We start from the raw sequence: 20000 nt of genomic DNA, 5'->3' as shown, positions 1-20000 counted from the left end.
CCAGCCTTGCCCTGCCCTGCCCTGCCCTACTTTGCTTCACACCACGCAGCACGCCAACACGGCCTCCTGGGATACACATAACTGTCTGTCTCCAGCGAGTGCCCGGTTATATGACAAGTGAGTGAAGCAGGTGGAAGGGACACTCATAAATGTGTTGTCCCACAAGTCCTTACCCTTGATATTAACTCTGCCATGGACGCATAGGGAATTCTTATTGTTCTGTGTGGCACTCAAGAAAGAAATATTAGTGTTGTTTATTGTTTCCTTTCTTTGCAGCATCAGAAAACATTTCACTCGATGAAAAACCAGCCTCAGCTAGTATGTCACTCACACGCAGTTCACAGGAATCCACGTCTATACTTTAGTCTACTCCTTGTATTAACCATTCTTTAAATCTATGGTAAAACTGCAGTTCAATGCAGTATTCTGTTATTCTTTGTCTTTCTCAGTGCTCAAGCTTGCAGACCTGATGGGAAGATGGGTTGTAGTATATCGCAAGGAGATACTGCTTAATATTTACTGGGGCGAGCTTGGCTCCTTCTGTATGGGTTCTGGTCACTTTGACCATAAGTGATTTAGGCAGTAACATCCAAACACCTTGAGTTTTGCACTTTTGTTGTGTGTGGGTCACATCATCTTACCATTGGCATTACAGATAGTAAAAAGTAAATATGTGCTATGTTTTGTATGAATTCTTGTGTATAACTTGTATACTTGAACATACAAATTATGTATGTGGATAAACTACTTGTTTGGCAGAATACCAGGCATACTGGCTTGCATGTGAGAGAATAGGAGAGAAAGGCTGGTGTCACATGATGTGGCAACATTACTGCCACATTACAAAAACACACACAAGTAAATGAGAGGTGTCTCCCTACTGCAGCACCACCACATCCCCCTACACAACCCCGCATCATGTTACAGGATTGTCACACTCTTGCAACACAACAACAGAACAAAACACACACACACACTCATAGTTATAGGTGTAGCAAGGCTGCACTGCCACACTACTACATCATGCCAGATTTAAGGACTACACACATTCACATAGCTCTAGATGCAGTGATGCACATTGCTTCATAATGTCAAATGAGGACAAGACAAAATACACACACTCACATAGTTCTCAGCCGTGTGGCTGGAATAAGCACAAGTGTTTTCAGTGTTTTCTATAGTGTGAGTTTTGTTATCCTCACACCTAGTGTTGTACCTTTGGAAGAAAGTATATGTGTGAAACTCAGAGGCTTTTTTTTTTTTTTTTTTTTTTTTTTTTTTTTTTTTTTTTTGAGGGGCAATGGCCAAGGGCAACAAAAATTGCAACAAAAAAAAAGTCCATTGAGGTGTTGGTCCTCATATGGAGTCAAAAGCAGTAGTCAAAAATACAGGATAAGTGTCTTAAAATTTCCCTCTTGAAAGAATTCAAGCCATAGGAAGGTGGAAATACAGAAGCAGGCAGGGAGTTTCAGAGTTTACCAGAGAAAGGGATGAATGATTGAGAATACTAGTTAACCCTAGCATTAGAGAGCTAATCAGAATAGGGGTGAGAGAAAGAAGAAAGTCTTCTGTAGCAAGGCTGTGGGAGGAGTGAAAGCATGCAGTTAGCAAGACCAGAAGAGCAGTTGGCATGAAAATAGCAGTAAAAGATAGCAAGAGGTGCAACATTGCGGCAGAGAGAAAAAAGCTGAAGACAGTCAGTTAGAGGAGAGGAGCTGATAAGACGAAATGTTTTGATTCCACCCTGTCTAAAGGAAGAGTATGAGTGGAACCCCCCCATACATGTGAAGCATACTCAATACATGGATGGATAAGGCCCCTGTACAGAGAGAGTTAGAAGCTGGGAGGGTGAGAAAAACTGGCGGAGACAACTCAGAATGCCTAACTTCATAGAAGCTGTTTTAGCTAGAGATGAGATGTGAAGTTTTTAGTTTAGATTATAAGTAAAGGACAGACAGAGGATGTTCAGTGTAGAAGAGGGGACAGTTGAATGTTATTAAAGAAGAGTGGATAGTTGTCTGAAAGGTTGTGTTGAATTGATAAATGGAGGAACTGACTTTTTGAGGCATTGAACAATACTAAGTTTGCTCTGCCCCAATCAGAAATGTATATTAATGTACGAGTATATTAATTTCATTTACTGTCCTCTCATGTCATTCATAATGCAGTAATATATAGTAAACTGTATTGCAACCAACAATTTTTAACATCCATTCTTTGTCAGAGCAACTTTGGCTGCATGGTTACTGTATAGCTTTAGGGGAGGAAATATTTGAAACCTGATGCCATATCATGAGTAAGGTTGGTGCTGTTGACAGTGGAGGAAAATCTGTTCTAGATTGAAGGGTAAGAAATAAACAGATTTAGTATATTTGAAAGAAATTAAGAGTCATTGGATGAAGGAGTTGAGAACTGTGGAAAGACAGAAACCAATGGAATCTCTTCTAACATCCAATTAAAATAATTCCCAACAGATGGAGATGTTAGACAAGTTTAATTTAAAAAAAGAAAAAAGAATGGTAACCTTTGAATGGTATACCTATTGCAATATTTTTGTGACTTGCTTTATATAGTAATGCCTTCCTCATAGTGGAATTCCTTAACCAGGACATATTTTCTTTTAAAAGAGGAGTAACTGCATTTTATTTATTTTTGTGCATGCGTGTAAAGGAAGTAACAGTGAACTGGTCATAAAGGACAGTGATTACCTTCTACTTCTGGCACACATCAATCATTTGGAAGTATGCATACATGACATAGCTGATACCTAGTTTAATGCTTGTTGTTGTTGTTTGTCAGCCCATTTGAGGCTCTGCAAGGATGAGTATGGTAAGTGTCACTGTGACTGATTTCTTTTATTTGGTTCCAAATTTAAATCACTCTAAACTAACACCAGAAATAAGATAAGGTGTAAAAGATGATAAAATCAAAATCATATAATATGTATAGCTAAACTAGTTTTCTCTCCAGGTTGGTTTCATGTATAAATGAATAAATCAATATGGTAAATGCCATTGACATGATTAATGCTTCATTGCTGATAACATACACATATTCAGTATGCATGATTTTTAAATGATTTGCTTAGTGTTTAAGATAATATATACTTGACTGTAATTGTGCAGAATTTAACTGGTGTTTCTGATGAGTATAGAAAGAGGTGTACTGCATTTATCCCAGCAGAGCCTCTGTTCAGCTTCAGTCTTGGTGAATACTTACATGTAAGCCCTCAGGGAAGTTAGGATAAAATGTAATGGCCAAGTACTGCGACTAAGCTTCGTTCTTAATCAGTTTAAGTAAGTCAAAACTCCCAATGTCTTGTTTACTCCAAAGTAATGTGTTCTCAATGGTTTGATCCATGCAGATTTAAGAAGCTGTTACTGTGATCATGGAGAGATTTCGGCCTTTGATTGCACAGTCCAGTAATTTTATCGGTAAGTAGAAATGACTGTGAACGTTTCTAATGCAGCTTACTACGTTAAGTGTCAGGATTTAGGTACTTTATATGCATGTTGTGTCTAGTGAAATCAGATACACTTCTTTAGGTACAGTGTATTAACTCTAATTTTTCATATTTATTACCCAAATTTAATGATTGTTTTTTTTTATGCATATTAGGTAAAGTCTTGCATTGGTAGACTAATTGATGCCTGAGAAAAATTTGCCAAATATGAATGATTGCTGGTGTCAGAGCTGGTCTTGGAGCCACATTTCCTGTTTGTTACTCCTACCACTGAGGCAGCGACTGGTGCACTCAATGTTCTTGCCTTTTTCTCAGTTTTTATAATGCTTTTTCACCACCTTAGCTCCTTTTTTCCATAAAAAGAATTTCAGAGATATCAGTAAGATAACTATAGTAATGTCAAAGAATTAATTCATCTGATGAATTTGGAAACAAATAAACATTATGTAAATATTGTTTATTTTATTTTTTATTTTATTTATTTATTTATTTATTTATTTATTTATTTATTTTATTTAGTTTTTTTTTTTCAAACAGGCTAGGTTATCTTCTGACATTATTTTTGTTTTCCTAAAAGTTGTGAAAACAAATAAATGTTTTATGTTAATGATATATGTATTTGTTTCCATTGTTTTCTGAAGGGTTAATTCTTTGATTTTTTTTTTTTTTTTCACTCAGCTTAGGAAAAGGTTAAATGATATGATTGAGAATATCTTTAATTTTTTTTTTATTGGTAATAACATTATAAGTGCATTAATCACCTACCCCCACTGAAAAGGGAAAGAGGCAGGTGATACATTTGAATTGTGGTTACTATAGAACCAAAGTTATCAGAAAGCTGACCTGTTTTGCTGAATTCACTCTCTCTCTCTCTCTCTCTCTCTCTCTCTCTCTCTCTCTCTCTCTCTCTCTCTCTCTCTCTCTCTCTCTCTCTCTCTCTCTCTCTCTCTCTCTCTCTCTCTCTCTCTCTCTCTCTCTCTCTCTCTCTCTCTCTCTCTCTCTCTCTCTCTCTCTCTCTCTCTCATCGCTTCTCGGCCTTTTGACTAAGATCAAAGTGTAGTGTTGTTCTCTCTCTCTCTCTCTCTCTCTCTCTCTCTCTCTCTCTCTCTCTCTCTCTCTCTCTCTCTCTCTCTCTCTCTCTCTCTCTCTCTCTCTCTCTCTCTCTCTCTCTCTCTCTCTCTCTCTCTCTCTCTCTCTCTCTCCCATCCCCCAGTTTGTCATTATTGGATGACAAGAGATAAAATAAAAGTGAGGTAGTAAATGCTCAAAATTGACCATATATTTAGTGAAGTATGTGGATAAAATAAAAACAGTATCCAAATGGTGCTTCTGTCCAGCATTATCACTCTCACCCTTCCATGTCCCTTGCCATGTGCTGACCCATCTGCAATCTCAGCCCTTGCTCTCTTTCCAACAAATAATGTCTTTCTGTATTTGCATTTTAGTTCCTTTCTTCTACTCTCAAATGTATTTGTCATTATTCTCCCATTTCTCATAGAGAGATGTATGATACCATATGCTCAGAAGACTGTGGTTAATTAAACTAGCAGGAGAGAGGAGTGAGAGATGGCGTGCACTGCATTACTGGTAGATACACAGCAGGACTCAACTCTGCTGGTATCAACATGATAAATCTTTGGCAGGGAAATACACTGAGAACATTTAGAGAGCACTTCCTTGGAGGGAAATGATCACTAAATACAATGTGGTTGGCAAATACAGTTTAGTGTTTTCACAAGAAGAAATGATTCCCAAATGGGAGAATATGGTTGCCATGAGAGTTAGGGTAGCAGTTGATTGGAATTGCCAAATGCAAATATGTATACTAAATGCAAGACTCTACTATATTTTTCTCACAGTATTGTTTAATAGTAGTAGTAGTAGTAGTATTAGTAGTAGCAATAGTAGTTGTAGTAGTGTAGTAGTAGTAGTAGTAGTAGTAGTAGTAGTAGTAGTAGTATGTTGATCTTTTGCATCATGATTATCATAGTTAACATATTCTGCTCACTGTCAAGAAGTCTGAGGATCAGTCCTTTCACATTGAAGCCTGTGTTTGTATGGTAGAAAGTAAGTACTGATTTAAAATTATTTATTCAGAATGTTTATGACCTAAAGTGTTGCAGATTTTGGATTTTCTTGATTTTGAAATACAGTTGTTCAGTAAAACCTCCACAACTTGGAATTCTAATTAAGTTGGCAAGGCAACAAAATATGCAATTAAAAATAATGTCTTCCCCAAAAATGTATAGTGTTTGTTTTGTTGTTTCAATGTTATTCTTGTCAAAAAGCTCACTGATGATCTGAGCCGCTATTATGCTGGTTTATGGAGGCTTTACTGTATCCCAGTTTTTGCTAGTATTTTTTTGTTATTACACCAAAATTTTTCAGTGATGGTAATGCCAGTTTATGTAGTTAAGCATTGTTGCATTATGTTACCATCTCACTTAAATCATCCAATTTGTTTTTCCTATCAATGTATGCACAGTATTATGTGTTCTGTCATTCTTCGCTTTAATACTAGGTTGCTGATTTTTCCTTTGGCAGACCAGCCTGACCTTACTGTCTAGTTGGCCTAATTGGCAGGGAACACCTTACCTCTTTGGCATATATGAATTCATATTTTCTCCTCAGAACCTGTGTGATGTTCTGTAAGCTTTCTGTACATTTCACAGTTGTGACCAGTTGCAAAAAGTGAGATTGTCACAGTAATAGCACATTTTACAGTGGTAGCCTGATGGATTGTGACCAGCTGCATTATATTCTAGTACTTGCATCACTTTAGAGTGATTATGACAAATCAGAACCAATTACATCTTTCCAGCCTATTCCACTTTGTCCAGGTACCACAAAGGATGTGCTTGCCCTAATCACAGCCTAAGCATAAAACCATCAATCAAGAAGTGTGATAGAAAACAGCTGTTTGGAATGTGAAAGTGAGCTTGAGAATGTGAAAAGTTGTTTTTCCCTGATTCCTGCTCTTTGATATGAAGTGACAATAATAGTAACAGTGAAATGTTCATGCTCATCATTGCTTTAGAAAATACTTCCAAATAAGTTTGGAAATCAGTTTTGTAAGAGTCATCTACAGTTCATTTTACATAATACTACAGCAGATGTATGTATCACCACTTGCCAGTAACCCAAATCCTCAAGTGGACTTAAAAGATAACTGCAATGTAACACATCCATTGATAGTGACACTGGAAGGTATTGAGGCCAGGTCTTTCATCTGTTTTTTGCTGTGGCTGCCTTTTTGAGGGAAATCCTCAAAGGGATTGAGGCATCAGAGGCATGAATAGATATATGTAGATACTGATTATGCATGCTCATCAACAAGATATTGGTTCACTATTATTGCTGCTTGTATTTCAAATCTCCTCTTTTAATAATGTTCAGACTTTCAGTAAAATTTTTGGTGTACAGTTGGCTGAATAGAATGTCAATTGTCAAAAATGTTTTATCCAATAATGGTCCTTGGTTGTGTATTATAGACACATTCACTGGTGGGTGTACTGGTGTATTTCAGTGTGTGTGTGTGTGTGTATTTTTTTTTTTTTTTATCCTGAGAGTATGAAATAGATTACAATATGTTATGATGAATGTATAATTATAATTATATATATTACAATATATTATGATGAATGTATAAATATAATCATATACGTCTATACTCATGATTACATTTTATATTTTATATTCTGTTGTGTTTACCACCCATCTTTCCAGTTACTAATTTCATCTAAGTATGTCTGCAGGGTGGTTTCTTTGAAATTTAACCTAACTAACTTACCTACCTTTGTGTCTTCTGCAAATTTGCTAATGTTATTATTAATTTCTTTATCTAAATCATTAATCAATATTAAAGATATTAGTGCTTCTAAAACTTATTTATGTGGTACCCTGGTAACCCACTGAATATTTGTGGCCATTGTGAAAGGGTTGCCATAATTTAAGATGCTGAACTAAACTCTCTGGACAGCATGATGATATGTACTTCATAAAGCCAATTCTACCTGTATGTAACTGAGCCCAAAATTTACCATTAATTACTATCTGTAATATTTTCAGTAATTTATTGATTTTCACAACGGTCTTGTGAATATCATGCTTGTTGTTTTCTTCTTTGACAATTAACTTTTCTTTTTGCATTTTATCCCACAAGATCCACTGACTGCTGGCCTATCCAAGGATGATGATACAGTGTCAGTAGGTGAGGAGCCCACCAACTACCTCAGTTCAGGTATTGAGTATGACCATCATGATCTTTGTTCAGTTCTTCTTTTAGCATGATAGTGTGAATATCTGATTCCAGTAAATTCTCTATTTTCTACAGTTTGATTATCCATGTAATTTGTCTCTTTTCTTACACAAAAAGTAGGCTTTCCTGCACCTGCATCATAGATTTAGGAAATCAAGCCTCCTTACAATGTAAAATAGCAATCTTTTCAAAGATCTTTTCAATTTCCATTGCCTCAATATTTCTCATGAAAGGGATCAAAGTTGTACCTGAGTCCAGTCTGGTACCCAGTGTTACTTTTCATCTGGGACAGACTCAGTTCTTTCTCAGACTGAAATAAGACTGGCAAAATCTGAGGAAATAATTTCTGTAAGAAATGGATTATGGATAAATGTAGACAACATCCAGATTCCTAAAATAATAATGATAATGTACAGAAAAGATGGCAACCAGCTTTTTCAGCATCTTTTTGAATTCTCATCTTGATTTTACTAATGAAACATGGAGTGTGTGTGTGTGTGTGTGTGTGTGTGTGTGTGTGTGTGTGTGTGTGTGTGTGTGTGTGTGTGTGAGTGCGTGTGTGCGTGTGTGTGTGTGTGTATGTGTGTGTGTGTGTGTGTGTGTGTGTGTGTGTGTGCATGCATGTGCGTGTGTGTGTGTGTGTGTGCTTAGTTGTATTACTGTTTCTATGTTTCTAGTTGTGACATGCAAGAGAGGAGCTGTGCTTGTACTGCTCCATCTCCACTTCTGCTGTTGTCTAGCTTGGCTCTGAAGTCATGAATAGTTTTCACATGGGCCACTTCTACATCCACATTGTTCCAGACTTCTATTGCTTTATGTGGAAAGTTAAATTTCTTGATTTCTTCTGAAATTAGATGCTTTATTTATGTAACCTCATATCTCTTGTGTCCCATTCAAATCTGTCTAATCTTGATGGGTCTTCACTAATGAATCATGTGTTTTCATCAACCCACTATGTCATTACATTTCCCATTACTAAATTTAACAAAGTATGCCCCCATGAATCTTCTGTGGGCCAGTTTTCCCAATAGACTTCTTTGTAATGAAAATTCCTCCATTACAGTAGTGTTGTGGTTTACTTTAGAAAAATCCCTCAAACTTTATTCATTGTATTGGAAAAATGCAGTTGCACAGTAGTGATGGCATTGGAGGTCATTGAGAGAGCCACAGGTGGCTCAGGATTACTCCGGAGCCTTTTCAGCAAGATCACATTTATCTTATTTCAAAGACTGAATTACTGTCTTACACTGTATTTCTCTTCCAAATGTATAAAAGCAAAGTAGATATAGAAACTATAAATTAGTAATAAATGGAAGCTTTTGTTATGTCTTTTAATATTTGAAATCAAGTAACTTTGTTCTAAGACTGAATTATGGTGCCACAACCGGAACAATAATGAGGTCAAAATTTTGTTAGAAAACCAAATTGTTCAAAAAGGGAGGTGTTTGGTAACTGAGGCTCCACTGTATTTGCATTAACTTCTCTCTTTATTTCTACTTTTAATACTTCTGCCATATCTTTTCATATTTCTATATTCTTCACTGGTATGCCCTTATTTATAAGCATCGTTATACCCCCCTCTTTTCTGTAATGTTCTGTTCCTTTCCATGCATTATATCTGATCACCAGTATGGGTTCCATCATGGCCATCATACTGGTAGTCCCACTTTATCATTGGTGGTGGTGTTGCAGGGGCCAGCAGTGATCAACTTAGTTTACGTAGGGAGGACCACTTTAGTGCTAACCAGCCTCCTCGGTTACTTGGTGGAGGGCTGCCCTACAGTGCTGAGTGGGCTGAAGTGTGCCGCTGTGTTGGGACACCAGTGATACAAAACTTGGGCCGCAGCGGAGAAATGAGGGCCAGCAGGTTCCGATCAGTTTGCTGGATGGTCTATCTCCAGATTCTACCTGACAACCACACAAATGTAAATTTATGTTTCTTTTAATGTAGAGTATGTTTGTTTCTTACATGAGGTAAAGTTTGTGGAATGCTTGTGTGATGTAATTTTGTTTGATGTTCATTTGAAACTCCCATAAAGAATAATGACAGGAGAGGCATTGTACAAGTTCACAAACACAATAACAGAGAATTAGAGTCTGAAGACAATGCAGTTTTAATCTAAGAATAAGCAAAAAAACAGCAACACACTTTACAGGAATCTCATAAGGCCTGTATTTCCTTTCTTCTTTTTTGGTGTCACCTCATATTTGCTGTGCTAAAGAGTTTTTACTTGTGATAATTTTTCCATTGAAAGAAGAATTGTTAGTATTGAAGAGAATAGCAATAGCAATGAAATTAAAAGTAAATGTACACTTCCATTTCCCATGTAGTGGCTGAAGGTGATCAGGGAGGAACGTGAAAACTATGAAACCATCAGACTGCGGTTAATGGTGACACCAGGCAGCCACAGTGATGAGGCACTTGACCCTCTGCTGAACAACCCTCTTTCCCAGGACCAGGAGGTGAGTGATGGTAGTGCCCTGGGCTGTGAGGAACAGTGAATGTGCCAGCAGACCACTTAAGGTTGTTATCAGCCATAAGAAACCACAGGAAATGTTAAATTATCAGAATGGTGTGGAACTGCGAAAGTGCTTGCATAATTTTGACAAACATTATAAGAAATGAGCACCACACATTACACTATGGATATTGATTCCCACCAAGGAGGCAGAGGTGTGACAAATCATGGCATGGTAATTTTCTGCTGTGTGTCTCTTGCAGGATAAAAAAGATCATGAAATAAATAGAATATCCATTATTCTTTCTGAATTAACTACAAAATTATTACTATTATTATTATTATTATTATTATTGTTATTATTATTATTATTATTATTATTATTATTATTATTATTATTATTATTGTTACTGTTATTACTATTATTATATATATATATTTTTTTTATTATTCATAACAATATACTTTCAAATGATCTGTGTGGCACAAATCACCCTTTCCTTTTCTTGTTTGGTCTTTTCAGTGGCATTTTTCTATCCCAAAGTTTTTTTTTTATTTCCATCTAGTTACTCTGATCCTTTTTTCCACACAGCCAGTACAGTCTTCCTTTTTACTCAGCTCTTTCCTTTGTAGAACAATATCATGTATGTAGCTACATTGCGTTTCACTTCACAGCGTTGTTCTTAGTGTGGACCAAATTTCACTACCATAAAACATATTGATAACTTAACTTTCAAGATTTGACTTCAGTGTATAGGCAAGTTTCCATTACTATAAAAGATGCCATATTCATAAATTAAGTTTCCATATTTATCTTTAATGTTATTAATGTCTCTCTTTATAGAGCCCTTGGAATCAGTACTTTGAGGACTCAGAACTGAAGAAGCTCATCAGACAGGATGTGGTGCGCACTTTCCCTGAAGTGGAGTTTTTCCAGTCCACTCGCATTCGAGATCTGATGGTGACAGTCCTCTTCTGCTATGCCCGCCAGCATCCTCAGGTTGGCTATAGACAGGTAAGAATAAAGGTGAATTATATGAATGAGATGCAAAGGATATGAGTGGTCACAGAAATAAACTAAGATCTACATATAGAAGAAATAAGAAATTCTCCTTTCCACAATAGCAATACAAGCCTGGAGTAACCTGGGTGCAGAAGTGCTCCACACAAAAACAATTCATGGATTCAAAGCTGAGCTGAAGACAGGACAGTACAGGCATAACTCTTTTCTTGTATGTTACAACTAGGTAAATACACACACACACACACACACACACACACACACACACCCTAAGAATAGGTTAGGTCCATCCTAACTAGTAGGCTTCAAGGGGGATGAGATCAATCTTCAGTGACCACACTGTGAAGATTTGTTGCATGACATACCCATCATCAGGTTCCAATGTTGTATTATCTTTTACAAAATATTTTTCTCATCTATCTCAGAGCAGACAACTCATCCATGTATCCACTCCTTTTAAAAGCCACATTGCTTCATACAAAGCACTCTTTCAGTACCCTTTCAGTTTTCAATATTGATTCACTTTCATGATGAACAGTCATAATCCAACAGTACTTGTGTGTATAAATCCTCATTTCATTAACTGAACTTTGCTTGTCCTTCAGGGGATGCATGAGGTTCTGGCACCACTGATCTTTGTACTTCACTGTGACCACCAAGCCCACCAGCATGCTCACGAGGTTGATCCAGCTCCGTAAGTCCTTTATTTTTACATTTTTCTTCAGGATGAGATTGGTTATGATTTATTGTGTATTGTATTGAACTATTAAATCCAACATGAATTTGTGCAACCTTAGTGTGTGTGTGTGTGTGTGTGTGTGTACATATATACATGTGTACATGCTGTTCATAGGAAGATCAAAGCTACAAATTGAATGGACTGGTGAATTGTATTCTACCTTTCTCATATTGTTATGAACCCATTTTTGTAAAATAAGTAAATAGATAAAAATAATTTGTTACCAGGGTTGGTCAAGCATTTACTTTATAATAATGATTTTTTTTTTTGTTTTACACAGAATATGTGGTGTTATCTGAAACTGTTATAAAATGTTGAATTAAGGTTACAGAATATGAAGTTACATGCATTCAAACTCTAAACATTACGTGAAAAGACAGACCATAATGAACCACTTTGTATCTATGTATTAAGAGATATAGTGTTGTCTTTCAAATTATGAAAAATCACACAAACAAGGCTTATAGATATGTCCACATAATATATATGTCAGTATATTATATTGCTCTAATGGAGGGTTATAACAATTTTGAAGCATGAATTGATGAGAATGGAAGAGGAGACTAGTGAGTTATGCAGTTGCAGAACTCATTGGAACAAAATATCTAAAATATTATAGCTACATTAAGAGAATAGAGAAGGAATTCAGTTTTGCATCAAGGGTGAAAATCCTTTGGCTTGGAAATAAAGAGGAATGGTATGCAAAGAAAGAAACAGAAAGGGAGATGTGATGCAGCACCAATGAGGGAGTTGCATATGAATAGTGTCCTTGGGTGAGTCTTGCAGCAGCCATCCATTGGTATGAGACTCTTCCATTGTGAAGCAAGGCATCACCATTGATAGTGATGTCTAACTTGTAATACCCATTAATGCTAATGGTAAGAGATATTGTTTGCCAAAAACTATTGCAAATGCTTGTTGGAAACATTGCCCTATAAATTTTTGAAATTAATCTTTAATGAAAAATATTCCCTTGTGTGTTGAAGATGGAAAAATGTGTGTGTTCTTAGTTGGTTATTAAATTTAATAACATAATTTATATATATATATATATATATATATATATATATATATATATATATATATATATATATATATATATATATATATATATATATATATATATATATATATATATATATATATATATATATAATTTTTTATTTATTTATTTATTTATTTATTTTATTTATTTTTTTTTTTTCATGTTACAGGAATGTGCTTCAGGAGTTAATGGATGAAGCTTACCTGGAGCATGATGCCTTGTAAGTACCCGTAAATTTTGTCAGCCTGAGAATGACACTGGTAGAGTCTTCTGGATAAAGGGTATTTGTGTAATGCTGTACTTGATTGTCATTATATGTGCACTCAAGCTGCAGGTACTTTTCTTGGTTATTTTGTTACCACAATTTAAAGTCAACAGCTCTTCTCTCTATAGGAGTGGCTGTTTGAGAGTAAGGGTTAGGTAAAAAAAACATAAATGGATCATCAACTAATACAGTAATGCATGGCAGAAATGGCTTGTGAATGAAAATTGTCCACTGTAAAATATGCTTTTATAGTTAGTGAAACAAAGTGAGTGTGCTATTGCCTCAGGTCTTGGCTAACCAACCCCATTAGCCAAGAATAGGATTTTTGTATTAGAAACTAAATCCCCTTGGATTTAATAAGGAAGGGGCAGCCAGTCATTTCCTCAGTACCTTGTTTCTGTGTGCAGCCACTTACCATCGATGCATCTTCTTATTTAAACAGTCTGTAACCTTTAAACTATGGCATTAAGAGCATTTGACCATAGGACACTTTTTAACAAGAGTGATGCGATCTTTCACCTCTGTGAATTCATGGGACACCTTTTATAGACAATGAGACAGAAGGACAGGATAAAGAAATAAGGTTGTAGTCAGAGGACCCAAATGGAGAGAATGGTTTGACAGAATAAGCTGAAGTTAAAGTATGGGAAAATATTTAAAATGTTAGGTGTTTAGATATGTGCAGTTTTCACATATGATGATTTGTTTAATGGCAAGTGGTCAAAAAAATTGCAGTGATCAAACAATCATTCATCAACATTATTATTATTGGAAGGCCATGCCCAATGTATAAATCTAACCCCATGTGAATCCTTCTTATTTACTGTTTTCCCTTACAGTGCCTTGTTTGAAGGTGTGATGAAGGGGCTGGAGCCATGGTACATTGTCTTGGAGCATTCCATCAATCCTAACCCTCGCTCCTCCATGCTCAATGCCCAGCCATTTGCACGTCCACAGGTGAGCAAAGGGTTGTTTTTTAGATTGGGAAATGGTTGGGGAAGAGCCTTGGCATTGGTTGGAGACGTAGTTAAGGGGTCATTTGAGAAGAGGCAAGAAAATGGTCTGGAGAAAAGGCTGCAGAATGGTTGTAGAAGAGGCCGGGTAGAAGTTGGGAATGGTTGCAGAAGAGAACAGGGAATGAGTGGATAAGAGGTTGAGGAATGGTTGGAGAAGAGGCTGGGGAATGGTTTGGTTAGAGGTTTGGAAATGAGGGGGAGATGCTGGGAAATTATTAGACAAAGGGAAAGGGGCTAGGAATTATTCTTGAATACCAGGGTGCAAAACTGGATAGTGGTTAAAAAGGGGAATTGTTGAGAAAGAGGGAGGGAAGTGATTGAGAAGGAAGTTGGTGAATTATTGGCAAAGAGGATGGATATTGGTTGGGACTTGTTGGAGAAAAAGTCGGTGGAATAGTTAGGAAAGAAACTGTGAAATGGTTAGAGAAGTAACAAGAAAAGATTTATCAGTACAGTAAGTTGAGCTGTGGTAAAGTAAGGATCCTTCTAGATGGCAACAGTCCCATCCCTTGACCAGTTCCTGAAATGTTTTTATGGATGATCCTGTGCTGGATGGATGATTGAAGTTTGTCATTTACTTCTCCAGTGAATGTTTGCGGTCATAAGATGCCTACAGAAGCTGAAATGGGAATTAAGATTTTTTTTGTCTTTGATCAGTTCTCACTACAAGAAAAGGAAATGCTACACAGTTCTGGAGAAATTATCCATTTGAAATTCATCTCTACTCTTATGTACAGAAAATGTGGCATAACAGGCAGAACTTCACATAAATTAGATTGTGAGCAGAATCTTCTTGCCAGGCATAAGACAAGGATTTTTGATACCATCATGTAGCCTTGGGTCCTGTGGGCTCTGCTGTTCCACATCCCCAGTTTTTGCTGTCTTCATAGACTATGCTGACACTATTTCCTATTACATATATCAACTTACACCACTTTTCTATGAAATCAATCTTCAGCATCGGTGGGCTAAACCAAGTGGCAACTTAATTGAGGCTGGATAATTATTGGTGACTAGTAGATGCCTGGGTTTGTTGTATTTGTGCCCTGCACTAAGCTATATAGGAGTTAGCGTATGGGTAATGTAGTTGGATGTAACAATATATATATATATATATATATATATATATATATATATATATATATATATATATATATGATACATGAAGTATGGTTTTCTTCCCATTCAAATAGGCTGTATTTTACATTATTTGTTTTCATATGTTAGCACGTAATAAGAGTTTTTGAGATGAAATGTTATAGTGATATGTGATGTTTTCATTGATGACAACAGGATGTGGGTCCCACCAACCAGTTAGTCCAGAAGCTGACAACCATCCATGACACACTGCTGCAGAAGCACGACCCAGCGCTGTACACTCACCTGGCCCGCCTTGAAATACCACCACAGATATATGGCATGTAAGTAGGTGGAGACACTCTTGGCCTAAGGCTAACTCTTGTACCTGAGTATTGTGTTGTTTGAAAATATATATGTCTATGTAATGGCTTATAACCATGATTTGGTACAAAATCACTATCAGAAGCAAAGAATGGTCAGATTGCAAGGCATTATTCTCAAAAAACCCAAAGAATGAAAAAAATATTTTCATCTCTTAAAAATGTAGTGATATGGTATATAAACATTTCTCTTTATCCTATAGTGCATGGCATTTGCAAATGTATCAGTAAAGACAAAAGAATTAAAATTTTGTACTCATCCAAGTGATGAATGGGTTGTATGCCATCGTGAGCAAAATAAGAATAATTTCATATTTTTCTGGTCAGATAGCACATTAGTCATAAGTCAAATGCATCATGCCAAGTATCCTGCATGTAGTCACATACAGTGTTGGTGGATGAAGTTGTGATCCGCCTTTTAAAATCATCAATAAATTGCTCACAGCTGCATCTATCACAAAACCTACATACTCTTGCCCAGCTTCAAATGGTGAGTGCTGGTAAGCCCCCAGCAATGGTGTGATCATGAGATGACAACAACACCTCAATACCCAAAGGTTTCATAACATTGCAGGGTTAAACTTTTTTACTGAATTTGCCCACGTGTGTTTTTTGCCTGTGGCATGTATAGATCCACCTCTTTTCACCACAAGGACAAAAATGGTCAGGGCCACCACAAGGAAGGTGGAAAGTGCCCATATCATTGCCCTAAGACAAGGAGGAGTTGAGGTTAATAGGATTGCTCCCCATGTTTGCCACCATAAAGCCATTATCTTCACATCCTTACTGCCAACAAAGGTCGAATGAGAATGAAGTTTGCCTGCCAAACCACACCCTGGCAAGCAGAGAAGGGTTCCTACGAAGACTGATAACTCATAAGGCATACTTAAATAAAAAAAAATTATCTCATTACATCTGGGGAAATTGAGAAGGAGCACTGAGAACTGCTGCATGATGTGTTAATTTTTTTGTCATTCAGACCATTATGAAGGGAAGCATTTGTTTAAAAGTACATTAGAGATAAGATCATTATGCATCACATATGATCTGTTACTTGAGATCTTTTATTTTTAGATACTGAATGTTAAGATAAAATTCCAACTTCTTCTTCTTCTTCTTCTTCTTCTTCTTCTTTTTCTTCTTCTTCTTCTTCTTCTTCTTCTTCTTCTTCTTCTTCTTCTTCTTCTTCTTCTTCATCTTGTTCTTGTTCTTGTTCCTCTTCCTCCTCCTCCTCCTCCTCCTCCTCCTCCTCCTCCTCCTCCTCCTCCTCCTCCTCCTCCTCCTCCTCCTCCTCCTCCTCCTCCTCCTCCTCCTCCTCCTCGATTCTCTTTCATCATTCCAGTCTGTGGGCCTCTGGTGATGTCATATGAATGGATCAACCTTACCTTATCTCAAATCCTTTACATTTCAGCCGTTGGATTCGTCTTCTATTTGGACGAGAATTTCCTCTGCAGGACCTCCTCATGGTCTGGGATGCCATCTTCTCAGACATCCAGCCCACATTTCCCCTGGTGGATTACCTCACTATAGCCATGCTGATCTTCATTAGGGAGCCCTGTGAGTGCCCTCTTTATTTCCTCCCATCCTGGCTCTTTTCTTTTTCTTCACTCTCTTCTCTCTTGCCTCCTTTCCATCTCACTTTTTTTCAGATTTCCTTTGGAACTTTTTTGTTTTTTGTTTCTTTAATAATAGATGGACATTGTTCTCTTCATTAAGATTGTTATTCATTGCTCCAATGTGGGTGATACATTAAGATGACTTAGGTCTCACATGGGTGAGGAGGGACCCTTGGCTGCCTGTCATCCATGTTATAGTGTTCACTTGTTAGTTACCTTTAACCTTTAAGTAGCCTGAAGGAATGGATCAATTACCCTTCTTTAAAAAAGAAACGGGTTGAATGTTGGCAACAGAAAGGAAAGTTTGATTTTATTTTAAACAGAAATTTTGGTCAGACACTACAAGCATGGAGGTAGAGTAAAGGACAATAATAGAAGGGATTTCGGATCTATAAGCCTTCCAAAGATCAAGGCCAGAGAGGGCACAGAAAGTATCACTGGGAAGAATTTCAATAACAAACATAGTATTGTCAGTGTTTATATGTTTATATGTCTCAAACAACATGAGAACATGCTGAGTTGAACCATGATGTAAGAGCTTTAGGCAGGATGGAGAATGTTAGAGTGTGAGGTGTGATGGGAGAAAATAAAATCAATAAGAATGAGGGATAATGGACCAAGAAGAGGAAGGATTTCTTGAGATAAAAAGACAATATATATAGTCACATATTATAGAACATGGAAGATGAGATGATGAATATTAAAAAGATAGGAAGAAAATGGAAGAAAGATTCATATATGAAAGAAAAGAGAGGGAGTATTTAAAGTAACATCCAGTCTTCCAACAGTGTTATCAGGTGATTATACAACCTGCCTCAAGTTCTTGATGCGCTATCCAGCAGCAGCTGATGTCCAGTACATTATTCAACTTGCTCTCCACCTCCGTAACCCCAAGGTGAGTAAAGAACATTGGTGTCAGTAGCCAGTGGAGGTCAGCGAGCATTTTAGGCTTATATTATGCTGCTCACCAACACATCATATATCATTTTATCCCTATCACATATCTATGTTGGCATTCTTCTTACTGCCCCTGTTTAAGCATTATATCATTTCACACCACCTTGTCATTACAAAACATCCTCACTACCTGCCTTATTCTTTACTTCATAACTCATTTCATGTTATATGCACTAATCCATTGCATTTCATCTATTCCAGCAGTACCCCAGGCCACCAGGTTACTCTGGTTTGGCTTCCCTCCACTTGCCCACAGTGGGTGGCCGACCAGATGTGCATCGTGGTCCCCAGCAAGCTGCAGCATCATCCAGTGTTGCCCGGTCATCCAGTGTACCACGCACCCAGCAAGGGGCAACACCTAAAACCAGTGATTCCTCAGAGGAGGCCCTGTCCTATGGCAGTACAGTGCGAAGACTCTCCTCTCCTAATGCCTTTACTGATCCTCTCAATGGTGGGTATGTTAGCTGGCAAAAAAATAATTGATTGTACTTTAAATGTGAAATTTTTACAAATAATCTTAAACAACTCTTGAATGTTAGTGTCATGATTTTATCTAGATGATGGCAATCATAGGATTTCTAAGATTGAACTCTTGTAAATTCAGAGAAAAATATTTACCTGTGTGTATGTGCTAACCTTCGATATTTATTATAACCAGTTGCTTTTAGTTTTGTAATCAAAACCAAAGGCATTCCTGTTGAAAACTAGCAACAATCCTGAGTCCTTTTTGGATGACTAGAAAAAAAAAAAGCAAAGGTGTGAACATGCCACATTACAAGAATTGGCCCAGGATGGACTGAAATGACTTGAAATTGTGTCACTCACCAACATTACCAAGAGTCGGTTACAAGCAAATATTCATTTGTGTGCAAGGCACATTGAGGAAATTAAACCATTACTGCAACAGAAGTCTCAAATGACTGAGTTGGTTTCTTCGCAACCCTTCCGGAAAGCTTCTCAGATATGTAATAATAATAATAATAATAATAATAAACGGTTTATTATTTAGGCAGTTGACAAACTGAAAATGTACATAGGGGATGGGGAAAAACTTAACATTAATCCTAAAGGTAAGTCTAATCTAGGAGGGAAATACTATTGATTGATGGCTCGCACCATGGTGGGAATCGCACTGAGTCTGTACCGGTCCGTGCGCGGCGCCTTCAGGGGCGTTATTTTGTTGTGGTGTCTGGTGGCACGGACCGGGCGAGGCGCGTCGGGCGGCAGCATGTTTCTGAGACGCGGATGATGCAGTAGGCCCCTCCCAAACTTCTCCAGAGCCTCTCGGTGCCTGGTGGATATTCTGGACAGACTCAGGGTGGTCAGGGCTTCTTCATAGGTGGTGTATGCAGGGCCAAGGATGACCCTGCACGCCCTTTTCTGCACAAATATGTGTGTGTGTGTGTGTGTGTGTGTGTGTGTGTGTGTGTGTGTGTGTGTGTGTGTGTGTGTGTGTGTGTGTGTGTGTGTGTGTGTGTGTGATACATTTAACATATTTCATTTAATTGCTTGTGGCTTGTGAATAAGTAAAATAATAAACCACATGAAATTGCAGCGGCTGTGATCTTCAGTAACAGTGAAAGCAAAACTAGCAACACACGAACCAGCAGAGGTGAAGGAGGAAGGACCTTAGACAATAGCAGCAACAATGTGAGTAGTAGCAATGTACCTGGCACCAGCAACCGTGCCAGCATGGTGGTG

At 37.3% G+C, this 20000-nt stretch overlaps 1 protein-coding gene across 1 annotated transcript in view; it reads left to right on the top strand.

The window, feature by feature from the left end:
- The window catches only part of LOC135094502 (TBC1 domain family member 5-like), a 25286-nt gene that overhangs the window by 84 nt on the left and 5202 nt on the right, over nt 1-20000 (top strand). Inside the window, exons 1-13 of the mRNA XM_063994656.1 lie at nt 1-117; nt 7626-7703; nt 9414-9646; nt 10053-10184; nt 11025-11195; nt 11807-11895; nt 13155-13205; nt 14090-14207; nt 15560-15687; nt 17138-17283; nt 18131-18237; nt 18501-18750; nt 19855-20000. The exon at nt 1-117 is cut by the window's left edge and continues 84 nt beyond it; the exon at nt 19855-20000 is cut by the window's right edge and continues 115 nt beyond it. Of these exons, the coding sequence (XP_063850726.1) occupies nt 111-117; nt 7626-7703; nt 9414-9646; nt 10053-10184; nt 11025-11195; nt 11807-11895; nt 13155-13205; nt 14090-14207; nt 15560-15687; nt 17138-17283; nt 18131-18237; nt 18501-18750; nt 19855-20000 (1656 nt within the window). The 5' untranslated portion in view covers nt 1-110. The remainder of the gene's footprint in view (nt 118-7625; nt 7704-9413; nt 9647-10052; nt 10185-11024; nt 11196-11806; nt 11896-13154; nt 13206-14089; nt 14208-15559; nt 15688-17137; nt 17284-18130; nt 18238-18500; nt 18751-19854) is intronic.

The sequence above is a fragment of the Scylla paramamosain genome, chromosome 3 (assembly GCF_035594125.1).
Source record: "Scylla paramamosain isolate STU-SP2022 chromosome 3, ASM3559412v1, whole genome shotgun sequence".
NCBI lineage: Eukaryota > Metazoa > Arthropoda > Malacostraca > Decapoda > Portunidae > Scylla > Scylla paramamosain.
This window is presented reverse-complemented; position numbering and strand designations above follow the sequence as displayed.